A 20,411-nucleotide genomic window follows, 5' to 3' on the forward strand; every position below is an offset into this window, starting at 1 on the left:
TAGAATGGAATCAACCATCAATGTCTTGGCAAGATCCTCAGACTAAAGATTGTGAAATAGACGTCCAAAGATTATACATTTACAAAGCTAGCTAATCAAATGTCAGACACATTTGTTGACCCGAAAAAGAATGACTAAGTCATATATAAACCAGCTTGTAAAGCATCAACGAATTTGATGTCCAAGAAGAGACACAGTCAAGTTGCTACAGAGTCTAGACAATGTATGAAACGTGGTAGACCAAATAGGTTCCAAAAGATAAGAATCCTCGGAAATAAAAGAAAGGTGCAGAGAATGATAATCAAAATCCAAATCCGATGTTACTAAGGAAACCATCCCAGACATGGAGATAAGGTCGGCCGGCTCTAAGATACATGTACCAAACAATGTAGCTTGGGACGCCAAGCTGCAAAGTATTTAAGGTCCTGATAATAATGAATCTCAATCGAATATATCATGCCTGGAACATAATGGAACCAATAAGGAATGTCGACATAAGATGATTTATTTGCATACAAGGTAGCACTTGAATTTATGAATATAAGCGAGGATCATGAACCCACGTCAATATAAGAGTGCGCACTCGTAGAACAGATTGGATTGAATGGAAACGTGGGGTTAAATAGTTTAAGGAAGAAATGCGTATTTGGCCATATGATTAAGACGCCATATGATGTTAAAACCAGTGGATATAAATGGGTCTTGTGAGGAATAGAAATCGTGAGATATAAAGCTGATGTTGCACAAGGATTATCACAAAGACCAGTAATAGATTATGAGGAGACATACTCGCATGTGGTGGATGCAACTACTTTTAGATTTCTCATAAGTCTGGCTATATAAGAGAGAAAATTAGACTTCCATTAAGTTGATGTAGTGACTGCATATTTATATGGTCCACTGGATAATGAAAGTACTAGAGGGAATTGAGCTGAAAGTACAACAAGTTCTCGAGAACAATATTGATAATCATCAAACTATATGATCTGAATATCCTAGGAACCTCTGGATACAATTTTCCAAACAGTTGAATATCTCAAGAAAGAGTTTGAGATGAAAGATCTTGGAAAACAAAGTTTTGTTTGAGATTACAGCTTTAGTACATTAACAATGAAATCCTTGTGCATCAAATAGTATATACAGAAAAGGGTACTCAAGAGATTTAATATGGACCAGTCTCACTCATTATCTAGTACATAGGCGTGAGATCACTTGTTTTAGACACTGATCCATTCAGTCCAAAGGTGGACGATAAAGAAGTCCATTTAGTCCTGAGATGGACGATGCATAAGTCTTGTTTTAGACACTGATTTGATTGGTCCATAAGAAGGTCGATGAAGAAGCCTTTGATTTTGATTTATTTTATACTAACCAGCCCAAAGAGGGGTTATTTGGTTTTGTTGATTTGTTTTCAGACAGGTTATGTTTTACACATGGTGGTACACACATATCACAGCAACATCATCCAAGATTTCGTGTGTATGTATTTGAGGTCGATGACTCAATATGTTCGATCAGATTGTGGCATGGCCGATGATAAAGAAGAACCAACTATCATGTTCGAGGACGAAACATATTCTGCCAAAAATCTTCATCACCCACAGATTGTAGAAAATTGGAGAGGTCCAAAGGACCTTCAGTAATGTCCAAATCAGATGGAGTAATGTGTGTTGTACTCTTTTTCTTTCACCATGGTTTTGTCCCAATTGGGTTTTCCTGGTAAGATTTTAATGAGGCAACATTAAAGCACATTACAAACTCTAAATGATTATGACATCCAAGGGGAAGTGTTATGAACCAGATTATGATTTGTAATTTTTTCATTTATCTATGACGATGTAATCTCATATATAAAGAACCTCTATGTTATGAATAAATATACACTTTTCCTTTGTTTTTATAACAGAAAGTACGTTCATGTAAAAATGTCGGTTGCATAATTATCTAAATAAGGTTTTCATGATTTATAATATAAGTAATAGTTTAATTAGTTTATTTACCAACAAGTAATAGCTTAATTACAACCCATGTTCTAAAATACGGTTTAGGTATCCGCCTAGACGGCGTTTAGGTGATATACGATAGCTATCTAACGCGTAATGAACGCCTAGCGCGTTTTCGAACACTGATTAGAACTCAAAAAAATCTTTTCCTTTCCTTTTTTTAACAAACAGATGCAACCGAACTAAATGCTGTAATTATAAAATTACAATTGATCCAGAATAGAAAATTGGAGGTATATGTTCATTCACATTAACACACATTAATAGGCCAATGGAGAGAATCCATACACATATAGACAAATTATATTTTAGAGCCTTCAATCATACATTTAAAACATTTTTTCTCTTGTTATAAATATCTTTAATATCAGGAATAAAACTTTCTCATCACCTTGGTCTTCTCCATTATCTATCTCTCCACCAAATCTGGCAGAGAAAACAAAACAGAGATTGAGCTTATAATAGAAACAAGGACTCGATTTTGTACATGATGGATAAGAGCTGCAACTCCTCCGGCGACTCTTCCGCCTTATCAGCCACCGCAACGAGTAGCACCGGTGACAACACAGGGAGCAGAGATCATCACTACCTAAGACAACTCCATAAGCTTTCCCACAAGATATCAAAACCCTCCTCCTCCGTCTCCGCGGCCGTGAATCAAGAAACTGATCACCAACCACCTCCTCCTCCTCCGCTGTCTCAGCCGCCAATTAATCACGGGAATCTCCACCCGCATCAGCCTCCTGTTTACAACATCAGCAAGAACGATTTCAGAGACGCTGTTCAGAAACTCACAGGCTCACCAGCGCATGAACGGATCTCTGCTCAGCCGATTCACCACCCTAAGGCTCAACAGAGTTCGCGTCTACACAGGATCCGTCCTCCTCCGTTGGCTCACGTTATCAACCGCCCGCCTAGTTTGCTAAACGACGCTCATCATGACTGGACCGGCGGATTTGTTCCTCGACCGACGGCGCCGCTTTCTCCTCTCCCTCCGTTACCTTCAGTTCACGCGGCGGCGGAATCTCCGGTCTCTTCTTACATGCGGTACCTTCAGAACTCCATGTTCGCTATGGATTCGAATAGGAGAGAGTTATGTGGTTCATCGCCTTTAGCTCCTTTGGTGTCGCCTCGCTGGTACCAACAACAACATGAAAAGGCTCTGCCGCCGCAAAACAGCAGTTCCCCTCCATGTCCTCCTCCGCCATTGTAGGCGGCGCCACTACCATTCGGATGTCTGAATTCGCCAAAATCACCGTATGGGTTACTCTCACCAAGTTTACTTTTATCACCGGTGTCAGGTCAACTAGGGTTTCCGACGACGCTGCCGCTTACTAGCCCTAAATAATTTTGTACACCATTTAGTGGTGGATGCTTACTTTTGTTTAAAGCTCTAAGAACCTCCGAATTGAGGGTTCATGGGTAGTTCAAGCAGAGATCAAGAAAAAAAATAATAAAATAATTCAATCTCATGAACTCCTCTTTTTTAAAGGTTTCTGGGCTGAACCTCTCTCTCCTAAAGTTCATCACTGTAACTCGGACTCCAAGTGTCGTGGCGGTCCGCGATTAGTGTCTTTTTTTTAAATCAAAAAGAAAAAAAAATTAATAATAAAAAATTAAAAAGATGAACCCCAAGAGGAGTTCATTGATGTGGGTGCTCTAATTACTTTTAAATATTCTGTTTAAAGCTTAAAATTAGAAAGAATTACACCGTAAATGACAGTTTTAAGTTTTTAATAACATTATAATACATTTTATGTTTCTTAGACACTTTTTCTTCTTCCAACACACGTTTTATTCTTCCCAATTAATGAATCAATTGAAATCTAACTAAAGTCTAACTAAGTATTTGTGTAGAGTTTGTGAATTTTAAAAATCTATTGCTATTGGTTTTTGGATTTCAAAAATCTTAGTAGAATCCATTATTATTGGTTTAAGAATTTTCAAAATCCATTCAAATCTCTTATTATTCAAAAAGTTTAGTTATTATTGATTCTCTAATTCTAACTAAATCTAGTGTTATTGGGAGATGAATTCTTTTTATTTTTACTCATAAGACTCAACTTTCAAAATATCATATGTATCCATGTGATTTTCAAAATCCTTGTAATAAAAATACTAGAAAACAAAATAATTATTCTTACCAAATATCTATTGCACCTTAAATCCAAATTATATGTTCGAAACTATAATTCATTATATTTATATACTTTTACATTTTTGAATATATAATTATTTTTTTAAAATATTACATTTTTAATATAAATAATAATAATTAGATTTACAAATCTTAATAATTTTTTTTTAAAAAAATTTAAAATAGTTTCAAAAAACATTTTCGAATTTCAAAAAGAAAATTTGAAAAAAATATTTTTTAAAAAATAGAAAAATTATAAAAATGTTCGAATTTGGAAAAAATATATATAAAACAACTTTTTATTTTTTAATTTTTATTACTTATACATCTATACCGTAAGGGGTAAAATAGTCTTTTACATTTTTAATGAAACTTCTTTTAGTTATTTTTTCTTTAAAATGCTCTCTTTGTAACAAAATCTTTTAAAATGGCTATTTTAAAAAATTGTTCAGTTTTATATGTATCAGTATTATTTTATTTTTAATTTGAAAGCAAAAAATAAATAATCATGCTATATGATTTAGAAAATAAATATATTATATATTTATTTTACAAAAAAATGATAGAAAAGAAGTAATACAAATTCATGAAAATCTATATCAATCTAAAAAAGTTATGATCAAATTTCATAAGTCAATGTATATAAATTTTCACAATCCACATAACTTTTTTTAAATCTATCAACTCTCAAAATTCACAAACTCTACACAAATTCATCTCCCAATGACCCCCCCCCCAAATAATAAAATATTAATTTTATTATTATTTTGTGTTCTTCTCTCTCTCTTCTTCCTCTTTCTTCTTCCAAACTTTCTATTTTTTCTAAATTAAAATATGATTCTTCGTATTATTTTTTCAAAAGAACTTGCATATAATTATTGTTTATGTTTCTTAATCTATCTTTTAAGATATGTAAGACATATCTTCTGATGATGGTGTAATAGTGACATTTTATGATAACAACATCAATGGTAGAAAAGTAATCGACTTTGGCGTAGCTACAATGGTAGACATATCTTCTGAATATAGAAAGAAACATTATTTTGTTTCGGTGTCCACGCTTGTCCACAGTTGTGATGTTTACATGTACACTAAATCTATATATATATGTGGACATGTTTTTGGGTTATTTTGTTTCGGTGTCCGCAAACCTATGTTGTACACATGTACATTAAATTCATATGTTGTCCACAATTATGATGTTTACATGTACACTAAATTTACATAAATTTTATTTGAATTTTTTTCTTTTAATGAGTGGCAATTTTGTAATATTTTCATCTTTGTCGTATTAGGGTTTCCTGAGTTTTCTGCAAATATATCCCAGAGCCGCCACTGATTTTTAACATGCAATCTTCATTATATTTTGTGTTTTTACCTCTAAAAGTTACCAATATTATATATATATTAACTGATTAGAGCCCAAAACCAAGAAAAAAACAAGTTTTAATATCCCAATCAACGGATAGTTAATTTTGAAATAGCCATGTGAATGTGAAGTTAAGATAAATGAATCACCTTTAATTACTTAGGAAGAAATAAAGCATGATTCATCAATCAGAAAGACAGATATGTGATTCACTGTAGGGATGGTAATGGATTTTAAGAAGCTAACGATTGGACGGAAATTCTAGCGGAAGTGCGTGACTCATAACTTACTGGATTTTTATAATTGACTTATCTAGGTTGGGAGAAGAAAACCGATGGAAAAAAAAAAATCAAAAGATCTAAGATTTATGTTTTGGAGGGGTTGAAGAATGAGTTTCTAAAATCAATTTTTTGTTAGAAAGGAAAGAAAGAACAAGATTAACGGAGAAGAAAGTCAGGAGAGAAAAAATAATAGGTCCCATTGGTTAGAAAATGTAACTTTGGTTTGGTCTTAGTTGAGAGCATCAAGGTAAACAACCAAAATAAACTATACTAATAGGTGAAACTGCTTTATGAAGTAATAAAAACTTGGAAACTGTCCATCAGGAAAACACTCTTAAAATTACTTGTTCATGTCACAAAGAAAGGAATACATTTCTGCAACACGATCTTAATCCTTATAAGCTTGACAGTTAATGTATATGGTTGATCATCTCCTTGTCGATCAAATTGGATACAATTCTCTATTCAAATCCGATATTTAATGTTTTTGTTTGATTGGTTCATTGGGTGAGAGAAGGTATTGGATAGCTAGCTATAACAATCACTTCACTGTTCCCTTTGTTGAATATTTTTACATAATCAAAATGGATGATTGGTTTCAGAAAGTAACTCGCTTTACCAGATAAGAGACATACAAAGTATCTTCAAATTGATGAGAAACACACAAAGCAAGGTTCAATGGCAGACACTGAAATCATTAACCCACAAAAAAAAAAGGAAAAACAAAAGAAAATCAAGCAACTGAGATAGAAGATGATTGATAGTTCAGACTTGCCAGAGTTATGATGAATGAATAAAAAAGCTTGGAGATAAGCGAATCAGCAAGCGACGACCTAAGAAACATATGGACGAAAGAGAAGAAAGTTTCAAACCCCTAGAAACTTAGCAGTTCACTCAAAAGATTGTTACTGCTGTTCCTCTGTTGGTTTTGGAGCTGATGCTTCCTTGATCTCATCCGCAGCATCATCCTAGTAATTACCATCCACCAAAATATATACACCTTAGCCCATGAAACTAATAGAAGAGGTTTTGAAAGGATTATATGGGAAGGGAACATACCTGCATGTCGGATGTCCAGAGAGTGAGGTTGTCACGGAGAAGCTGCATGATCAAGGTGCTGTCTTTGTATGACTCTTCACCTAGAGTGTCCAACTCTGCTATCGCGTCATCAAAGGCCTTCATGATACATACACAACAAGGACAAGAAAGATTAGATGAGGAAAACAATAATAATACAGCAAAGTTGAGTGGATCTATGACTGAGTTGCTAGGATATTGAGCAAGGCAAGTACCTGTTTGGCGAGGCTGCAGGCACGATCAGGAGAGTTAAGGATCTCGTAGTAGAACACAGAGAAGTTCAATGCCAGACCTAGACGGATTGGGTGAGTTGGTGCGAGCTCTGCATTCGCAATATCCTGTAAAGAGAGAGTCACAAACAAAGGCTCAAAATCGAAACCAAGGCAAGCTCAAAGCTCAAAGCTCAAAGATCCCTAACGAAACAATACATGAAGGCTTATGAAACCACGAATCGTAGCATAGATCGAAACCAAGGCAATCTCAAAGCTCAAAGATCCCTACATCAAATGGCTTATGATTCCATGAATCGCAACAAAGGCAAGCTCAAAGATCTTTTTCATCTCCAAACTATTCTAGACGATGCAAATCCCTAAATCAATCGAATCTAATCAACAAAGGCTTACGAATACCACGAATCGCAGCTTAGATCTGAGAGATTACCTGAGCAGCTTTGTAGGCGGAGAGAGTGTTTTCGGCGGCGTCTTTCCTCTCCTGACCAGTCTTGAACTCAGCCAAGTACCTGTGGTAATCACCTTTCATCTTGAGGTAAAACACCTTGGAATCGCCAGAAGCAGCGGCAGGGACGAGCCTCGAATCGAGGAGCTTAAGGATCCCGTCGCAGATTCCAGAGAGCTCCGTCTCGATCTTAGATCTGTAATCGCGGATCGCCGTGACGTGGTCGTCGTTGCCGCGGCTCTCTTCCTTCTGCTCGATCGACGAAATGATGCGCCACGAGGCACGGCGGGCGCCGATCACGTTTTTGTAAGCGACGGAGAGGAGGTTTCGCTCCTCGACGGTGAGTTCATCGCCGTCGACGGCGGCGGAGACTTTCTCCATGAACTCTACCATTTCCTCGTACCTCTCCGCTTGCTCGGCGAGCTTGGCCATGTACACGAACTCCTCACGCGCAGAAACCGCCATCTTCTTCCTTCTTCAGAGATCTGAGATCTGATCTTATGTGATTGATTATTCTTGACGAATCGATTTGAGAATCGTTGTGTAGGTGAAGCGAGAGGCAACGCGATAAATGCGCTTTAGAGGAAACGAGTGAAACTTGGAACCAAGATTGAATATGGGCCGTTGGATTCGTCCTTCTCTGTTTCTTTAGGCCTGTTTGGTATTTTTTTTTTATTGTTCCAAAAATAAAGAAAACAATTAAGAATTCTTTTTTGAACACCAAACAATTAAAAATATATAAGCCATGTCATTTTGAAATAAATCCGGCAAACAAACAAATGTATAAATATTTTTCGATATGATATTTATTGCTTATTAGAGCATATTCAATCCATTTCTATATTAAAAATATAATAGTCATATTTTAAGAAAAATATAGATATAAAAGTAAAACAATATTATTTTACATAAATATAGATATAAAATAATATTTTCTATATTTTTTTTCAAAATAGTTCCACAGCGGGATCACGAGAAAACTTTCATTAATGAAAGATGAAAATTTCTCCTTGTTCTGTTAGAGAAAAAAAATAGAAAATAATTAAAATACGTAATGAAACTAGAACAAAGCTCAATTCTACGAGTGGGCACTTCGGTTATTTTCTCGGTTCGGTTCGGGTTCGGTTTGGTTAGTTCGGTTTTAGTATTTCTCCAATTTAAATAAACCATAGTTAGTTTGGTTTGGTTCGGTTTATATCCGGTTCAGTTTGTATTCGGTTAGGTTGGATTTATTTTTTTTGATCAGTTTATTTAGGTTCTTCTTAATTAGGAATAAATTATGTAAACATAAAATATGTGAACTAAATTCAATATAAAACTGAAATAAAAACCTTTAAAAAATCACAAAACTATATAAGAATTAAAACAAATAAAAGTTAACTAAAACAAAGAAAACCCAACATCATTAGTAATGTCTTTTATATCATTACTAAAAAAACTTGCAAAAAATCATCTTCCATGTGACGCTGTGGATAAGAACTTTTGTTTTTAATAAAATTTGCTTTAGGTTTTAGGTTTAGATTTAACATCCATGTTTACATATATAAGAATATAAAGATACAAACTTTACTATTTTTTTAAATCAAATATTTTAATGATTACATAGTCGGTTAGAATAATATATGTTAATAAATGAAAAATAGAAAATATGTGGTATTGTATTAGAATTTTAGTATATTGGTATTACTAATATTTTTAATTTAAATAATTACAAAAACACATCGGTTTCTCGGTTCGGTTCGGTTTAAAACCGAACCATTCGGTTTGGAAAATCTTCAACCGAATGATTTGAAATAAACTTAGGTTCGGTTTGAATCGGTTTCGGTTTGACTCGGTTCGGTTTGGTTTTTTTGTCCACCCCTACTTTCGTAAGGATTTTACTGCACGTTAGAGATACACAATGAAGTCAGGGCCGGCTTCACCGCTTTGGATTGTAGTTTGGAAATTTTAGTTCGATGGAATATGAACCTCAGCCTCACAGTCATTACAGCTACCACCGACCAATGAGCAAATGGGGTCTAAGTTTAGAAATGTCTTTTGGAATTTCTTTTGGAAAATGTTATTTTCAGTGGGACCAAATAATCAATACACACAAGCTGTTTTCTTTGTATTTGAACATTTATAATAATTTGGCATGAGTTTCTAGTTATTCTTAAAATACCAAATTATATATATTATGTATTTATATTTAGATATATGATATGAAAAAACCATATTGAGAACTCATTAAGTTTGTTATAATATCTGAGAGGCCCTGTTGCAAATCATTTTAATTAAATCTTTTATTTAAATTTTAAACTTTATGCAATTTAACTAGCGTGAAAAAATGGTAGAAGGCACTCTCAACCTGTTCACCTAGTGGGTCAACTTGCAAAGATTATCGACATAACTATCAGACAGAGAATCTTGTCTACATGCTACTATCATAAACCAGGCTCCAAGGGCTTTTCCAATGCTGGTTCGGAGCTCACATTGAGCATAGATAGATTTGCAGATGATGTTTATCATTTTTTGGCTGTAAATAAATATTTAATTCTCTGATGATCAATAACTTAACATTTCATCAAAAAAAATTTGTATACTATAATAATCAATTTATTGAGCATAAAAAATATAACAACTCAAATACAATTAGAAGAGTAAAGATAACCAAAGAGACTTGATACAAAATATTTTGAATTCTAACAAAGGAGAATAAGTGATGCTGCTAGGAACAAGAGGGTATGGTCGCGCATCAGACTATAAAAAATACAAGCTTTCCTCTCCTCCAAACAAAGTAGAAGCATGGTTGGAGAATGAGCTTAATGATGGAAAGCCAAAGGGAGCTTGATTGTGACATGTCAAGAGGAGGAGGCTTCGAAGAAAAGTGAAGTCAAATTCCCTACTCAAACTCTCCTGACAAAACATCAAGAATCGGTTAAATTTATTGAGAAAATCAGACGATATAAAATATGCCGAATTTCTATTATTTTAGTTTGCTAGTAGATGCTAGTTGATCTTAATGTAAAGTGTCCCGACAAATAGAACTGCATTAGATGTACCGCATGGCTATAGATGAATATAATTTTACCTTCATTTTTTTTTTTAAATAAATGTTACTGGATGAAAAAGCACATTAAAAACATGTGTGTTGAGAAACATAGTACACAACCCGCCGACAAAACCAGAATCATTCTTTGTTGCTCCGATAACACGGACGATCCTTACCCACAAAACCCGTGGACCACCTTTTTAGATGCTAAGATCCGACCAAGCAGCACGAAAGCCAGCAGATACAATATTCCTACTCCGAACCATTCAAGGTAGGCGATTAGAATCTTCTGTTTCCTAAACGTTTTTCCTTCGAAAATATTGATACTTTTTTTTTTTTTGTAAAAGGAAAATATTGATACTTTAGACCCACAATCTAAACTTACTTGAGCCCTAGCACTAATTTGGATTCTTCTAAAAGCCAAACACTAACACCATCTTCCTCTTTAAGCTTACAAACATTAATATATGCTACACAAATTCATGCAGCATAAACGGCTTTGTTTTTTACTTTTTCGTAGAAAAGCTGCACATAAACATCCTTGAGTTTATCTGGTAAATCATATGAATAACCTACAACATAAGTTACAATAACAAAAAAAAATTATAATAACAACAAAAAAGTTAATACACTATAAGCAGCATAAACGGCAATAAAACAAAAAGCCTAAAGTATACTTTATGAATATTTCTTATACCTATTTCAAATCTATGCATGAAGAATCTTTTTCGTCCACTCATTTCTCTCAATAACCCCCCCCCCCCCCTCCCCCACACCAATTATATTCATAACATTTTTTTTTTCTCTTTTAACCGGTGTATGATATTTTATGTGAACAAAAATAAACTATACTAAAAGGATTTTTAGGGCAGGAATAGTAGGTGGCAACTTAAAATTCCTCACTTTTAACTTTTGGCAGTCTTGAGTGGTCTTCTTGGGGATCAAGTCATAGCTCTGGAGAGATAAATGAATTTGTTGTTTTCTTTTTGAATCTCTTAAGAGAGACAAATGTGAAGATTGTACAAATTGGAAAAATGCAAAAGATCAAGAAGAATGTACTCATTTCTCTGTCCTTCCCCCCAAAAATAAATTATATTCCATCCGTTTCAAAACAATACATGTTTTAAGATTTTTCATATTTATTAATAAAATATAATAAAATTTAGTTATTAATGTATAATTTTTTATAATTTTATATTTTTAAATCAATAATATTTCAAAAAATACAATTAATGTTCTTGAAGTTTACAATTTTTCATTATTAATTGATAAAAAAAATAGATTGAAATATAAAAAATATATTTTTCTGAAACAATGTAAATTTTTCAAATGGAAAATATGATTGAATTTATTTCGTATCCATGTCAAATTAAAAACATTTAGTTGGCAACTTAAAATTCATAAACAATTAACACGTGTCAAATTCTCCATCGATCCTTAATCGCAGAAACATACAAACAAGCAAAGTCAAAAGCAGTGACTCTGTTCCAAAAGCAAAGCAGGTTCCCAAGAAGATCAAATCAAGAAAATGTGTGATCGATCTTTAATCGCTTTGCATTATTACATCATTTCCTAAAATTCTGGTGACATACTTCCAAAAGTTTGTTCCTTTTTGGTTAAGTAATCTCTCTCAAGCTGTCTCTCCTCCAATTAATTTAATTGGTTCTTCAGCTTTTCTGAACAAGAACAGAGGAGCTCTGTCTGGATTCCACTTCTCTCTTATATATATATACACATACACACGTGTGTTTGCTTGCTTCATCTCTGCCCTTGTCCCTAAAAAGTGCACTCTTATAGAGAAGAGAGCATAAACAGAAACAGAGAAGAAGCTTTGTTGTTGTTGTTGTGTAGCAGACTATGGAGAGGTATGATATAGTGAAGGATATTGGGTCTGGTAATTTCGGAGTGGCTAAGCTTGTTCGTGACAAAGTTTCTAAAGAGCTTTTCGCTATTAAGTTCATCGAGAGAGGCCATAAGGTTTGTCTCTTTTCTACTCTGGTCCCAGTCTCCATGTGAGCTAATTTAAAGAAGTATGACTGAATATGTTTATTTTTATGGATGTTATGAAGATTGATGAACATGTTAAAAGAGAAATCATGAACCATAGGTCACTCAACCATCCCAACATAATAAGATTCAAGGAGGTATACGCAACCATGTATATTTTTTTTCTTTTATTAAATTTTACCTTATATTAATTCTTCATAAGCTACATAATTGTATTTTCTTGTTTTATAATAAGGTTCTGTTGACGGCAACACATTTGGCTATAGTAATGGAATATGCCGCCGGAGGAGAACTCTTTGAAAGAATCTGTAGTGCCGGTAGATTCGGCGAAGATGAGGTCACTCTTTTTTTAATCATCATTATCTAAATAAAAATTGTTTTACAAAAATAAATAATTTGAACAAGGAAGGTTGTGTATAACCTATGGTTTCAGGCAAGGTTTTTCTTCCAGCAGCTAATCTCAGGAGTTAGTTACTGTCATAGTCTTGTAAGAGAATCATCCCATTTAAATAAATAAAAATGTGTTTTCACATTTTCCTTTTTGGCAATGAAATTAAAAAGTGTTTCTTCATTTTTTTTGTTTTTGGTTTTTAAATTGATGAAATAAGCACATTTGCCATAGAGATCTAAAGCTAGAGAACACGCTATTAGATGGAAGTACAGCACCACGTGTAAAGATATGTGATTTTGGATACTCAAAGTCAGGAGTTCTTCATTCTCAACCAAAGACAACAGTGGGAACACCTGCTTACATTGCACCTGAAGTCCTTTCCAAAAGAGAGTATGATGGCAAGATCGCTGATGTTTGGTCTTGTGGAGTCACTTTGTATGTCATGCTCGTTGGTGCTTACCCTTTTGAAGATCCTTCTGATCCTAAAGATTTCAGGAAGACCATCGGTCGGATCCTGAGGTCGCAGTATTCTATACCTGACTATGTCCGAGTTTCTGATCTATGCAAACATCTTCTCTCTCGAATATTCGTGGCCAACCCTGAAAAGGTAAATAAGTTATACTATCTTAATTTTGAGTTTTTACTGCAGAGCTCGTCTGCATAGCTAAGTGAAACATTGATCATGGACCCTTTTAACAGTTAGTATATATAGATGGGCTCAGATTATAATTTTTTAATTAAAAGTCTTAATAAATTGGTAATTGATGGTTTTAAGCTTTGATTCTAACTAACATTCGACTGGTGGACAGAGAATAACTATGGAGGAGATCAAGAATCATTCTTGGTTTCTCAAGAATTTGCCGGTTGATATGTCAGAAGGATCATCGAGAAGTAATAACCCATCTCAATCAGAGGAAGAGATAGTGTGGATCATTGAGGAAGCTCGTAAAGCGATCACTGGAGCTTCTGGACTCTCCGGTGCTGGTGGCTCTGGTGATAGCGGTAGTGGTGCTATGGGAAGTAGCATGGATCTTGATGATTTGGATGTTGATTATGACGATGATATCGAAACTGGTGATTTCGTTTGCACTTTGTGACCATTTACAATTATTTTCATTACTAAAAGGAGATTGCATGTTCATAAGCTTTGCACAAACGTGATTGTAATGATCTTTATAGCTTTGATTATTTTAAACGCAGTGGTTGAATGTTATGTTGAGGTGTTTGATTCTCAGTGAATTGGGCTTAAATATGGGTTTAAGAACTTTATGGACTTAAACCTTTGTATTTTTTTTTGCCTTTTAGGCCTCATCAATATGAGAAAAATGTCTATTCTCTGAGATGGCTTTGAATGAAAGTTAACTCAAATATTACAAAAATCACAATTTCAGAATATATATATATATACATGCAACGAATATCCATACAATTCTGAGAGAATTCTACTTTTATATCAAATTTTATACTAATTTTCAAATTTACCTCTAAATGATAACTATTTTCATAAATATTTTATGAAAAAACAAAATCAATCTTCCTAAATCATTTATACATGTTTAAAAATCATTTATAAATGTTTATAAACTCAACCCCACTCTATAAATACTAAATCCTAAACAATAATCACTAAATCTTAAACTTAAATGATATAGTATTTTTAATTGAATGTATCTTTGAAAATTGGTATTCAAATTTCTCTACAAACTTTTTTATTTATCACTTGGATTATATATGTTGAAATTTCAAAAAAAAAAACTAAGAGGATAAAAAGAAGCAAAAATATATAGTAGAATCACTGAAGCAAGAATACGAATCATATATCATAAAGTTGAAATTATTAGAATAAAAATAACGAATAAGAAGAGTATTATAAAGAGACAATTATTTGAAGGACTCTCCATTTACATATAGATTCTGTCGGAAAAAAATAACAGAGAAAAACTATGACACGAGTATTATAAAGAGAGACTTTTTTGGGTCTCAAGTCATAGCTCTGGAGAAATAAATGAATTAGCTGTTTTGTTCTTTTTTTTTGAAAAAGAAATTAGCTGTTTTCTTTTCTTTTCTTCTCTTTTTTGAATCTTTTAAGAGAGACAAATGTGAAGATCGTACAAATTGGGGAAATGAAAAAGATCAAGAAGAAGTTGGTTCTTTGTTGTTGCTGGATGTACTTTCAGGTGTAGTTGTTGCTTCAACTTTTGCTGACACTTGTTGGGGTGCTTCAGATTCTGGAGAAGACAAAAAAAAACATAAACCAGATACTAATTGCAGTTTAGTCTGATTTATATGAATCTTAAGCAAAGTTTTATTCAATTTTTCTGTAAAATAATAAATTTGATCATTAAATTGAAAAAGGTGACAGAAAAACAATTGAAACGACCACTATTGATTTTCGACACAATCCACACAACACACAACACACTGTACAAAACATATATGTGTGTGTGGTGTGGAGAGATGTTGTCTGTGTATGGTGAGTTCACTGGTAAGGCGACCAAATTGACAGCTGATGGAGAAGAGACACACATATACCAACGTAGTGAAAATAGACAGCTCATTCCACATGGATCCTTTATTCACTGTTCTTCTCCAATCATTCACGCTTCTTTTCTTTTCTATTTCTTCACCTATTTGGTTGAAACCCATACTCTATTTTTCTACTCAACAGAGTGGTAGACCATAATTAACCCAGGGTTCTTAGAATGGGTTCTTATCCGAAGTTAAGAAACTATTTCTTAACTTTTAACTAAAAAAGCTAAGAACTGGTTCTTAAATAAGGTACATGAGGTTTTTAGAATTTGGTTCTTAGCGAAGTTAAGAAACAGTTTTTTAACTTCCACTAAAAACTCATTCTAATAACCCCGGATTAATCATGTTTATACTACCTCCCATCGTTATTATATGACGTTTAAGTGCTTTCTTTTTGTATCATTATATCTGACGTTCACGGAATCCCAAGCATATAATGACATAATAAAACTTTGTTTACCCTCATAGCTGATAATGATACAAAGTCAATTTTAACATTAAACACTAACCGAGAAGGTTAAAATAGAGATTCCATTATCTTTCTTAATTTACGTGTAAACTTTTGAAACGTCGTATAATAACGAACGGTGGGGGGAGTATATTTTATTTTTTTCCAAACACTTAACTGATATGTTTCGTTCAAACTAAGAACATGATTATCGCATAAGCGATCCTTAGTTTTTTTTTGGTTTTTTTTTTTTTTTTTTAAAAAAAAGATTAAAAATGAACCAATTGCGGGACGCCACGTGTCGATGGGACCTGCAAACAGTGCCAAAACCCTCCAATTACCGATCTTTATTTGGTGTTTGTTGGTAGTGGTTTTTAAAATTTTTGTGGAATCCACGCGTCAGTAAATTCCACATTTTGTTAAAAAGTTCCGATGTTGATGCTCTAAGATGTGGTTCAATTACTTCTTGGATTGGACCACGTCTTAGTTCAAATGTAGGTTTTGGGTTTCTAACACGTGAGTGACTCTCCCCAACCTATTTAAAATGACATTTTTTTATTGACAAGCGGTGGCAACAAACCATATTTATATTTACTAGGTCAGTCATCTATATATTTAAATCACCTTTTAAGAAGTATTGTGAAATTTTTATTATCATTTTTTTCTTTAAATGTAGGATTGATAGCATGTAAAAATAATTAAAAGAAACTAAATACGCACCTTCGGTAGAAGAGAGTAATCCTTGGAGAGGAGATGAAAAAGGTGAACTGGATGGGTAAACGAGGAAAGAAGAAGTAAACCGTTGATGCTGTTGTTGTTGTTGTTGTTGAGGGTTATACGGTTGAGGAAGATGAGGATGATGGTGTTGGTATGGCATTCTAGAAGCTGGAAGAGAACAACCGTAATAGTAAGGAGAAGCCATTATGGTTGCTGCTGATGGTGATGTTGCTCCTCCTCCATATAGTTGTTGCTGCTGTTGATAGTACTGTGCTTGTTGCAACTGTGTGTTGTACATTGCCCGTAGCATGTGTATATAATATGATCATTATCATATGTGTTACAACAAACATGCATGTGCTAATGTTTTTCATGCATTATGTAAGTGGTCGACATGTGCAGGATACATTGTACATAAAAATCCCATTATTAACTTCATATCTTGCATTTCATGATTAAATTGGATTTTGTTTCATGTTTATGTTGGGTATGCATATGTGAATGTCAGTGTATATATGTGCGTCTGTATCATAAGAATGTAGGGGAGAGAAAGAGAAACTGACTTGGTGGTACCGGAATTGATCAGGGTTATAGGTGTACCTGAAAAAACGAAGAATTCAATGTCCCTTAATTTATAACAAAAATTCAGAAAATTACTTGTTAAATACTTTATCTGAAACATTATTATATAAAATAATTTCTCATTTGTATCTTCTTTTACCTTCTTGCACGGTAAGGAACATCTCAATATAATGCAGGGTTTAATATCTATATATTCTCATGTTGTGATATTTACAGCCTGACAACAAGTGGCTCCAATGACGCATTAAATTGTCTCCTACCATTTTAATCGCAATGGACCATCATCTCATTATCTATGCAAAATATTTATAATTCTCTCCTAAACTCTGTACATGAGGGTTTGAATCATTGGAGCCAGTTAATAAAGAAAATATATACTGACTCACCCATAGGAAGGATACATGAGCTGGTGGGCAGCTGAAGCCGGTGGCAGCGGTGCAGCCATCCCCGTATAGGCTGATGGTCCTCCACTTTGGTACTGACTCGGACTTCCTTTTTGTCCTCGGCCTATAACGAAACAGGACACACGAAAATATCTATTATGGAATTCACATTTGGTACTCTAGTATTCAAAATTAGCATTTCTATGATATTTTGTTTTAAGAAGAATTATTTTTAACAAAATTTGTATTTTAGATATTGTATATGACGACTGGTTTGTCACGCTTTTATTGGATATCTAAACTACGCACATAACATCATCGAACAAACATCATTGAACAATGAACTTATTCTAATTATTTGAATGGTTACAGCTAATATCGTTAACGTTACATGATAAAAAAAGACAACAACAAAAAGATAAACTATTCTCTTGATAACGTACCAAACAATATCAATATGCAAAGATGAAAACAAAACTCATCAAATAAAAGATAATCATCAACAAGAAAAATACATTTTACGGTTTTAGTTTTAAGTTTGATACACAAACCTCTAGGTGGAGATGGTCGAGGCCGTCCAAAAGAAGCAATATTACAATTGGCTTTTCTCCCGTCGATCACTGGATTAGGATCTGCCACGGCTCTGGTCGCAGAATCAGCCTCCTGGAACGTCACCTAAATAACGATCGAAAAATACCAAAATAAACCATTAATCAAATAGTGTGAGCAGACCCGGTCCGAAGGATAGGCAAAGGAATCCGTCGCTTAAGACATGACGATTTTATACGATATATAACTTTAATTATATGTAGTAGAACAGTATACAAAACTTATATAAAGAACAATAAGAACACAAATTTTTATTTGAACTTGAGATATTATGAATTTTTTTAAATGTCAAACCGGCACTAAGTGTGAGTGTGGGGATCAAGAAAAGGAACTTACGAAACCGTAGCCTTTAGATTTTCCGGTGTTCTTATCAGTGATGATGACGGCTTCAAGAATCTCTCCAAACTGATCAAAGTAACGACGCATTTCTTCGGTGGGAGTTTCCCATGCTAATCCTCCAACGAACACTTTGGTGTAAGTCGTGTCTCCGAACGGTGATCGGTAATAGCTCGTTGGATACATTTTCTTTATTAAAAAAATAAACGAAAGAAGATTTGTGTGTACAAACTTAGATTCTTTATATCATCAAATGTTGTTTTTGGTTGGGCAGAGAGAAGTGAGACCAATCAAAAGGTTGCAATTTCAACCCTTGAAACGATGTCGTGTTTGACTCCGACTCGGCGACTCTACACATACGAAGAGAGAGAATGAATAAAATTGCTTTCGAGTATTAGAATAGTGATTGGAGGGTTTTGTAAGAAGGAGAAGAAGGAGAAGGAGAAGGAGAGAGAGAGAGAGTAGTCTGACAAGACAGCACTTGAGTATATCTCCGCTGTCTAATTTGCCAGGTTTTAACATTATAGCTCCTCCACAACTTTTCTTCTCTATTTTTTATAATTAGAGAAATATTCTATTTTAATTATAGCGATTATGTAACATAGTTTTAGCGTTCCAAAAATAAATGTAACATAGTTTTAATTCTCTATTAACTATACTTAATCTCATAATATATAATATTTACTTATACTGTAAATTGTAATTGATTTCTGTTAACAAGAAATATAATCAAGTGTCGATTTTAAAGAATCTGAATTATTTTAAGTATGTTATTAGTAGTGAACTTATAAATGTTAATACTGGATTTTACGTTATTCAGTCAAGGATTTAGAAGGAAACAAATATATGATATAATCTGTCATTATTAGAAATATATAATGAATATTTTATTTTTATATATTTATAGTAAAAAGAGTATCTGATTAGGGAAATATCTAGGATAATATTTCTTAATTCACTATAGTACATTTAGTAATATGCGGATCATGTCAAATTACAGTTGTGTTATAAGTTCAATATTTTGTTTTATCTTTTCTCATGCTCTCTTTTGAGTTGGTGGTCTCTTGTTATATTTCTCCTGCGCGTCTCCATAGTTTTCGTGTGATACATCCACTAAAAATAGATTAATTTCTTTTAACACTGAAATTAATATATTATTTTACAATATTAATTTAAATGCACATGTAAAATAATTGAATAATGGAACTTGTTCCTTATTCTCTCATGCTAACATGTACTTAACCTTCCCTTTAATCATTAGCTTACTGGAAAGCTAGCTATGAACGGACGAAAAAACAGTCTGGAGTTTAGAATTACATTCTTTCTGTTATCAATATTTTCATACAGTTCTACAATTCTAATTCTCTTCTTTAGTCTCAATATATTATGGGGCATAATTCCTGATCCTATAATCTGATTTGGGTTTATAAATTATAAAGAAGGACATGTGTAGCTATCTTAATCTGACAACCCGATCTTCATATTATATAAATACAATATGTTAGCTGCTGAACTCAATCATATTATAAAAATAATATAAAGTGTAGATGCGTGGGTAGTATTTATTTATTGACTAAGCAAAACAGATTCTCTAATGAGTTTTCATGATTAGTGGAAGTCCATTATTCTTTCCACCAAACCACGAGTGAAAAATTAAATCAAAATATTGACGAAGAGGGTCTTGACTTTCGGATAGATTTGACGATTTCTCATCCTCCATCATGGCTCCATAGTTACAACTTACAACTATAAAACTATGATTAAAAATCATAAATATCATGTAGTAAAAGAGAAGAAGATCATGTAGTCATCCCCTTATTTAATTATCCAAATTCA

At 33.5% G+C, this 20,411-nt stretch overlaps 4 protein-coding genes across 4 annotated transcripts; 2 read left to right on the forward strand and 2 right to left on the reverse strand.

Annotated features, from left to right (window-relative positions):
* The first annotated feature begins 2,205 nt into the window (after nucleotides 1-2,205).
* Nucleotides 2,206-3,475, forward strand: LOC106379333 (VQ motif-containing protein 9-like). The gene has a single exon (XM_048760354.1). The coding sequence runs from the start codon at nucleotides 2,491-2,493 to the stop codon at nucleotides 3,214-3,216; it is 726 nt and encodes a 241-aa protein (XP_048616311.1). The 5' UTR covers nucleotides 2,206-2,490; the 3' UTR covers nucleotides 3,217-3,475.
* A 2,911-nt stretch (nucleotides 3,476-6,386) lies between these two features.
* LOC106381014 (14-3-3-like protein GF14 omega) lies at nucleotides 6,387-8,244 on the reverse strand. The gene is made up of 4 exons (XM_013820875.3): nucleotides 7,528-8,244; nucleotides 7,083-7,205; nucleotides 6,850-6,966; nucleotides 6,387-6,758 (listed from the first exon to the last, which is right to left on the reverse strand). Exons 1-4 carry the CDS (start codon nucleotides 8,005-8,007, stop codon nucleotides 6,696-6,698), a joined length of 783 nt encoding a protein of 260 aa, XP_013676329.1. The 5' UTR covers nucleotides 8,008-8,244; the 3' UTR covers nucleotides 6,387-6,695.
* A 3,818-nt stretch (nucleotides 8,245-12,062) lies between these two features.
* On the forward strand, nucleotides 12,063-14,184 carry LOC106381016 (serine/threonine-protein kinase SRK2C-like). The gene is made up of 6 exons (XM_013820876.3): nucleotides 12,063-12,550; nucleotides 12,643-12,717; nucleotides 12,816-12,917; nucleotides 13,014-13,067; nucleotides 13,189-13,578; nucleotides 13,781-14,184. Exons 1-6 carry the CDS (start codon nucleotides 12,431-12,433, stop codon nucleotides 14,066-14,068), a joined length of 1,029 nt encoding a protein of 342 aa, XP_013676330.2. The 5' UTR covers nucleotides 12,063-12,430; the 3' UTR covers nucleotides 14,069-14,184.
* Nucleotides 14,185-14,796: 612 nt separating this feature from the next.
* LOC106381018 (RNA-binding protein 24) lies at nucleotides 14,797-19,098 on the reverse strand. Its single transcript, XM_048760356.1, has 6 exons — nucleotides 18,576-19,098; nucleotides 18,182-18,305; nucleotides 17,634-17,754; nucleotides 17,229-17,265; nucleotides 16,669-16,948; nucleotides 14,797-15,199 (listed from the first exon to the last, which is right to left on the reverse strand). The coding sequence occupies exons 1-6, from the start codon at nucleotides 18,759-18,761 to the stop codon at nucleotides 15,105-15,107; spliced, it is 843 nt and encodes a 280-aa protein (XP_048616313.1). The 5' UTR covers nucleotides 18,762-19,098; the 3' UTR covers nucleotides 14,797-15,104.
* Between the last annotated feature and the right edge of the window lie 1,313 nt (nucleotides 19,099-20,411).

Source organism: Brassica napus, chromosome C6 (genome assembly GCF_020379485.1).
Source record: "Brassica napus cultivar Da-Ae chromosome C6, Da-Ae, whole genome shotgun sequence".
Classification (NCBI taxonomy): domain Eukaryota; kingdom Viridiplantae; phylum Streptophyta; class Magnoliopsida; order Brassicales; family Brassicaceae; genus Brassica; species Brassica napus.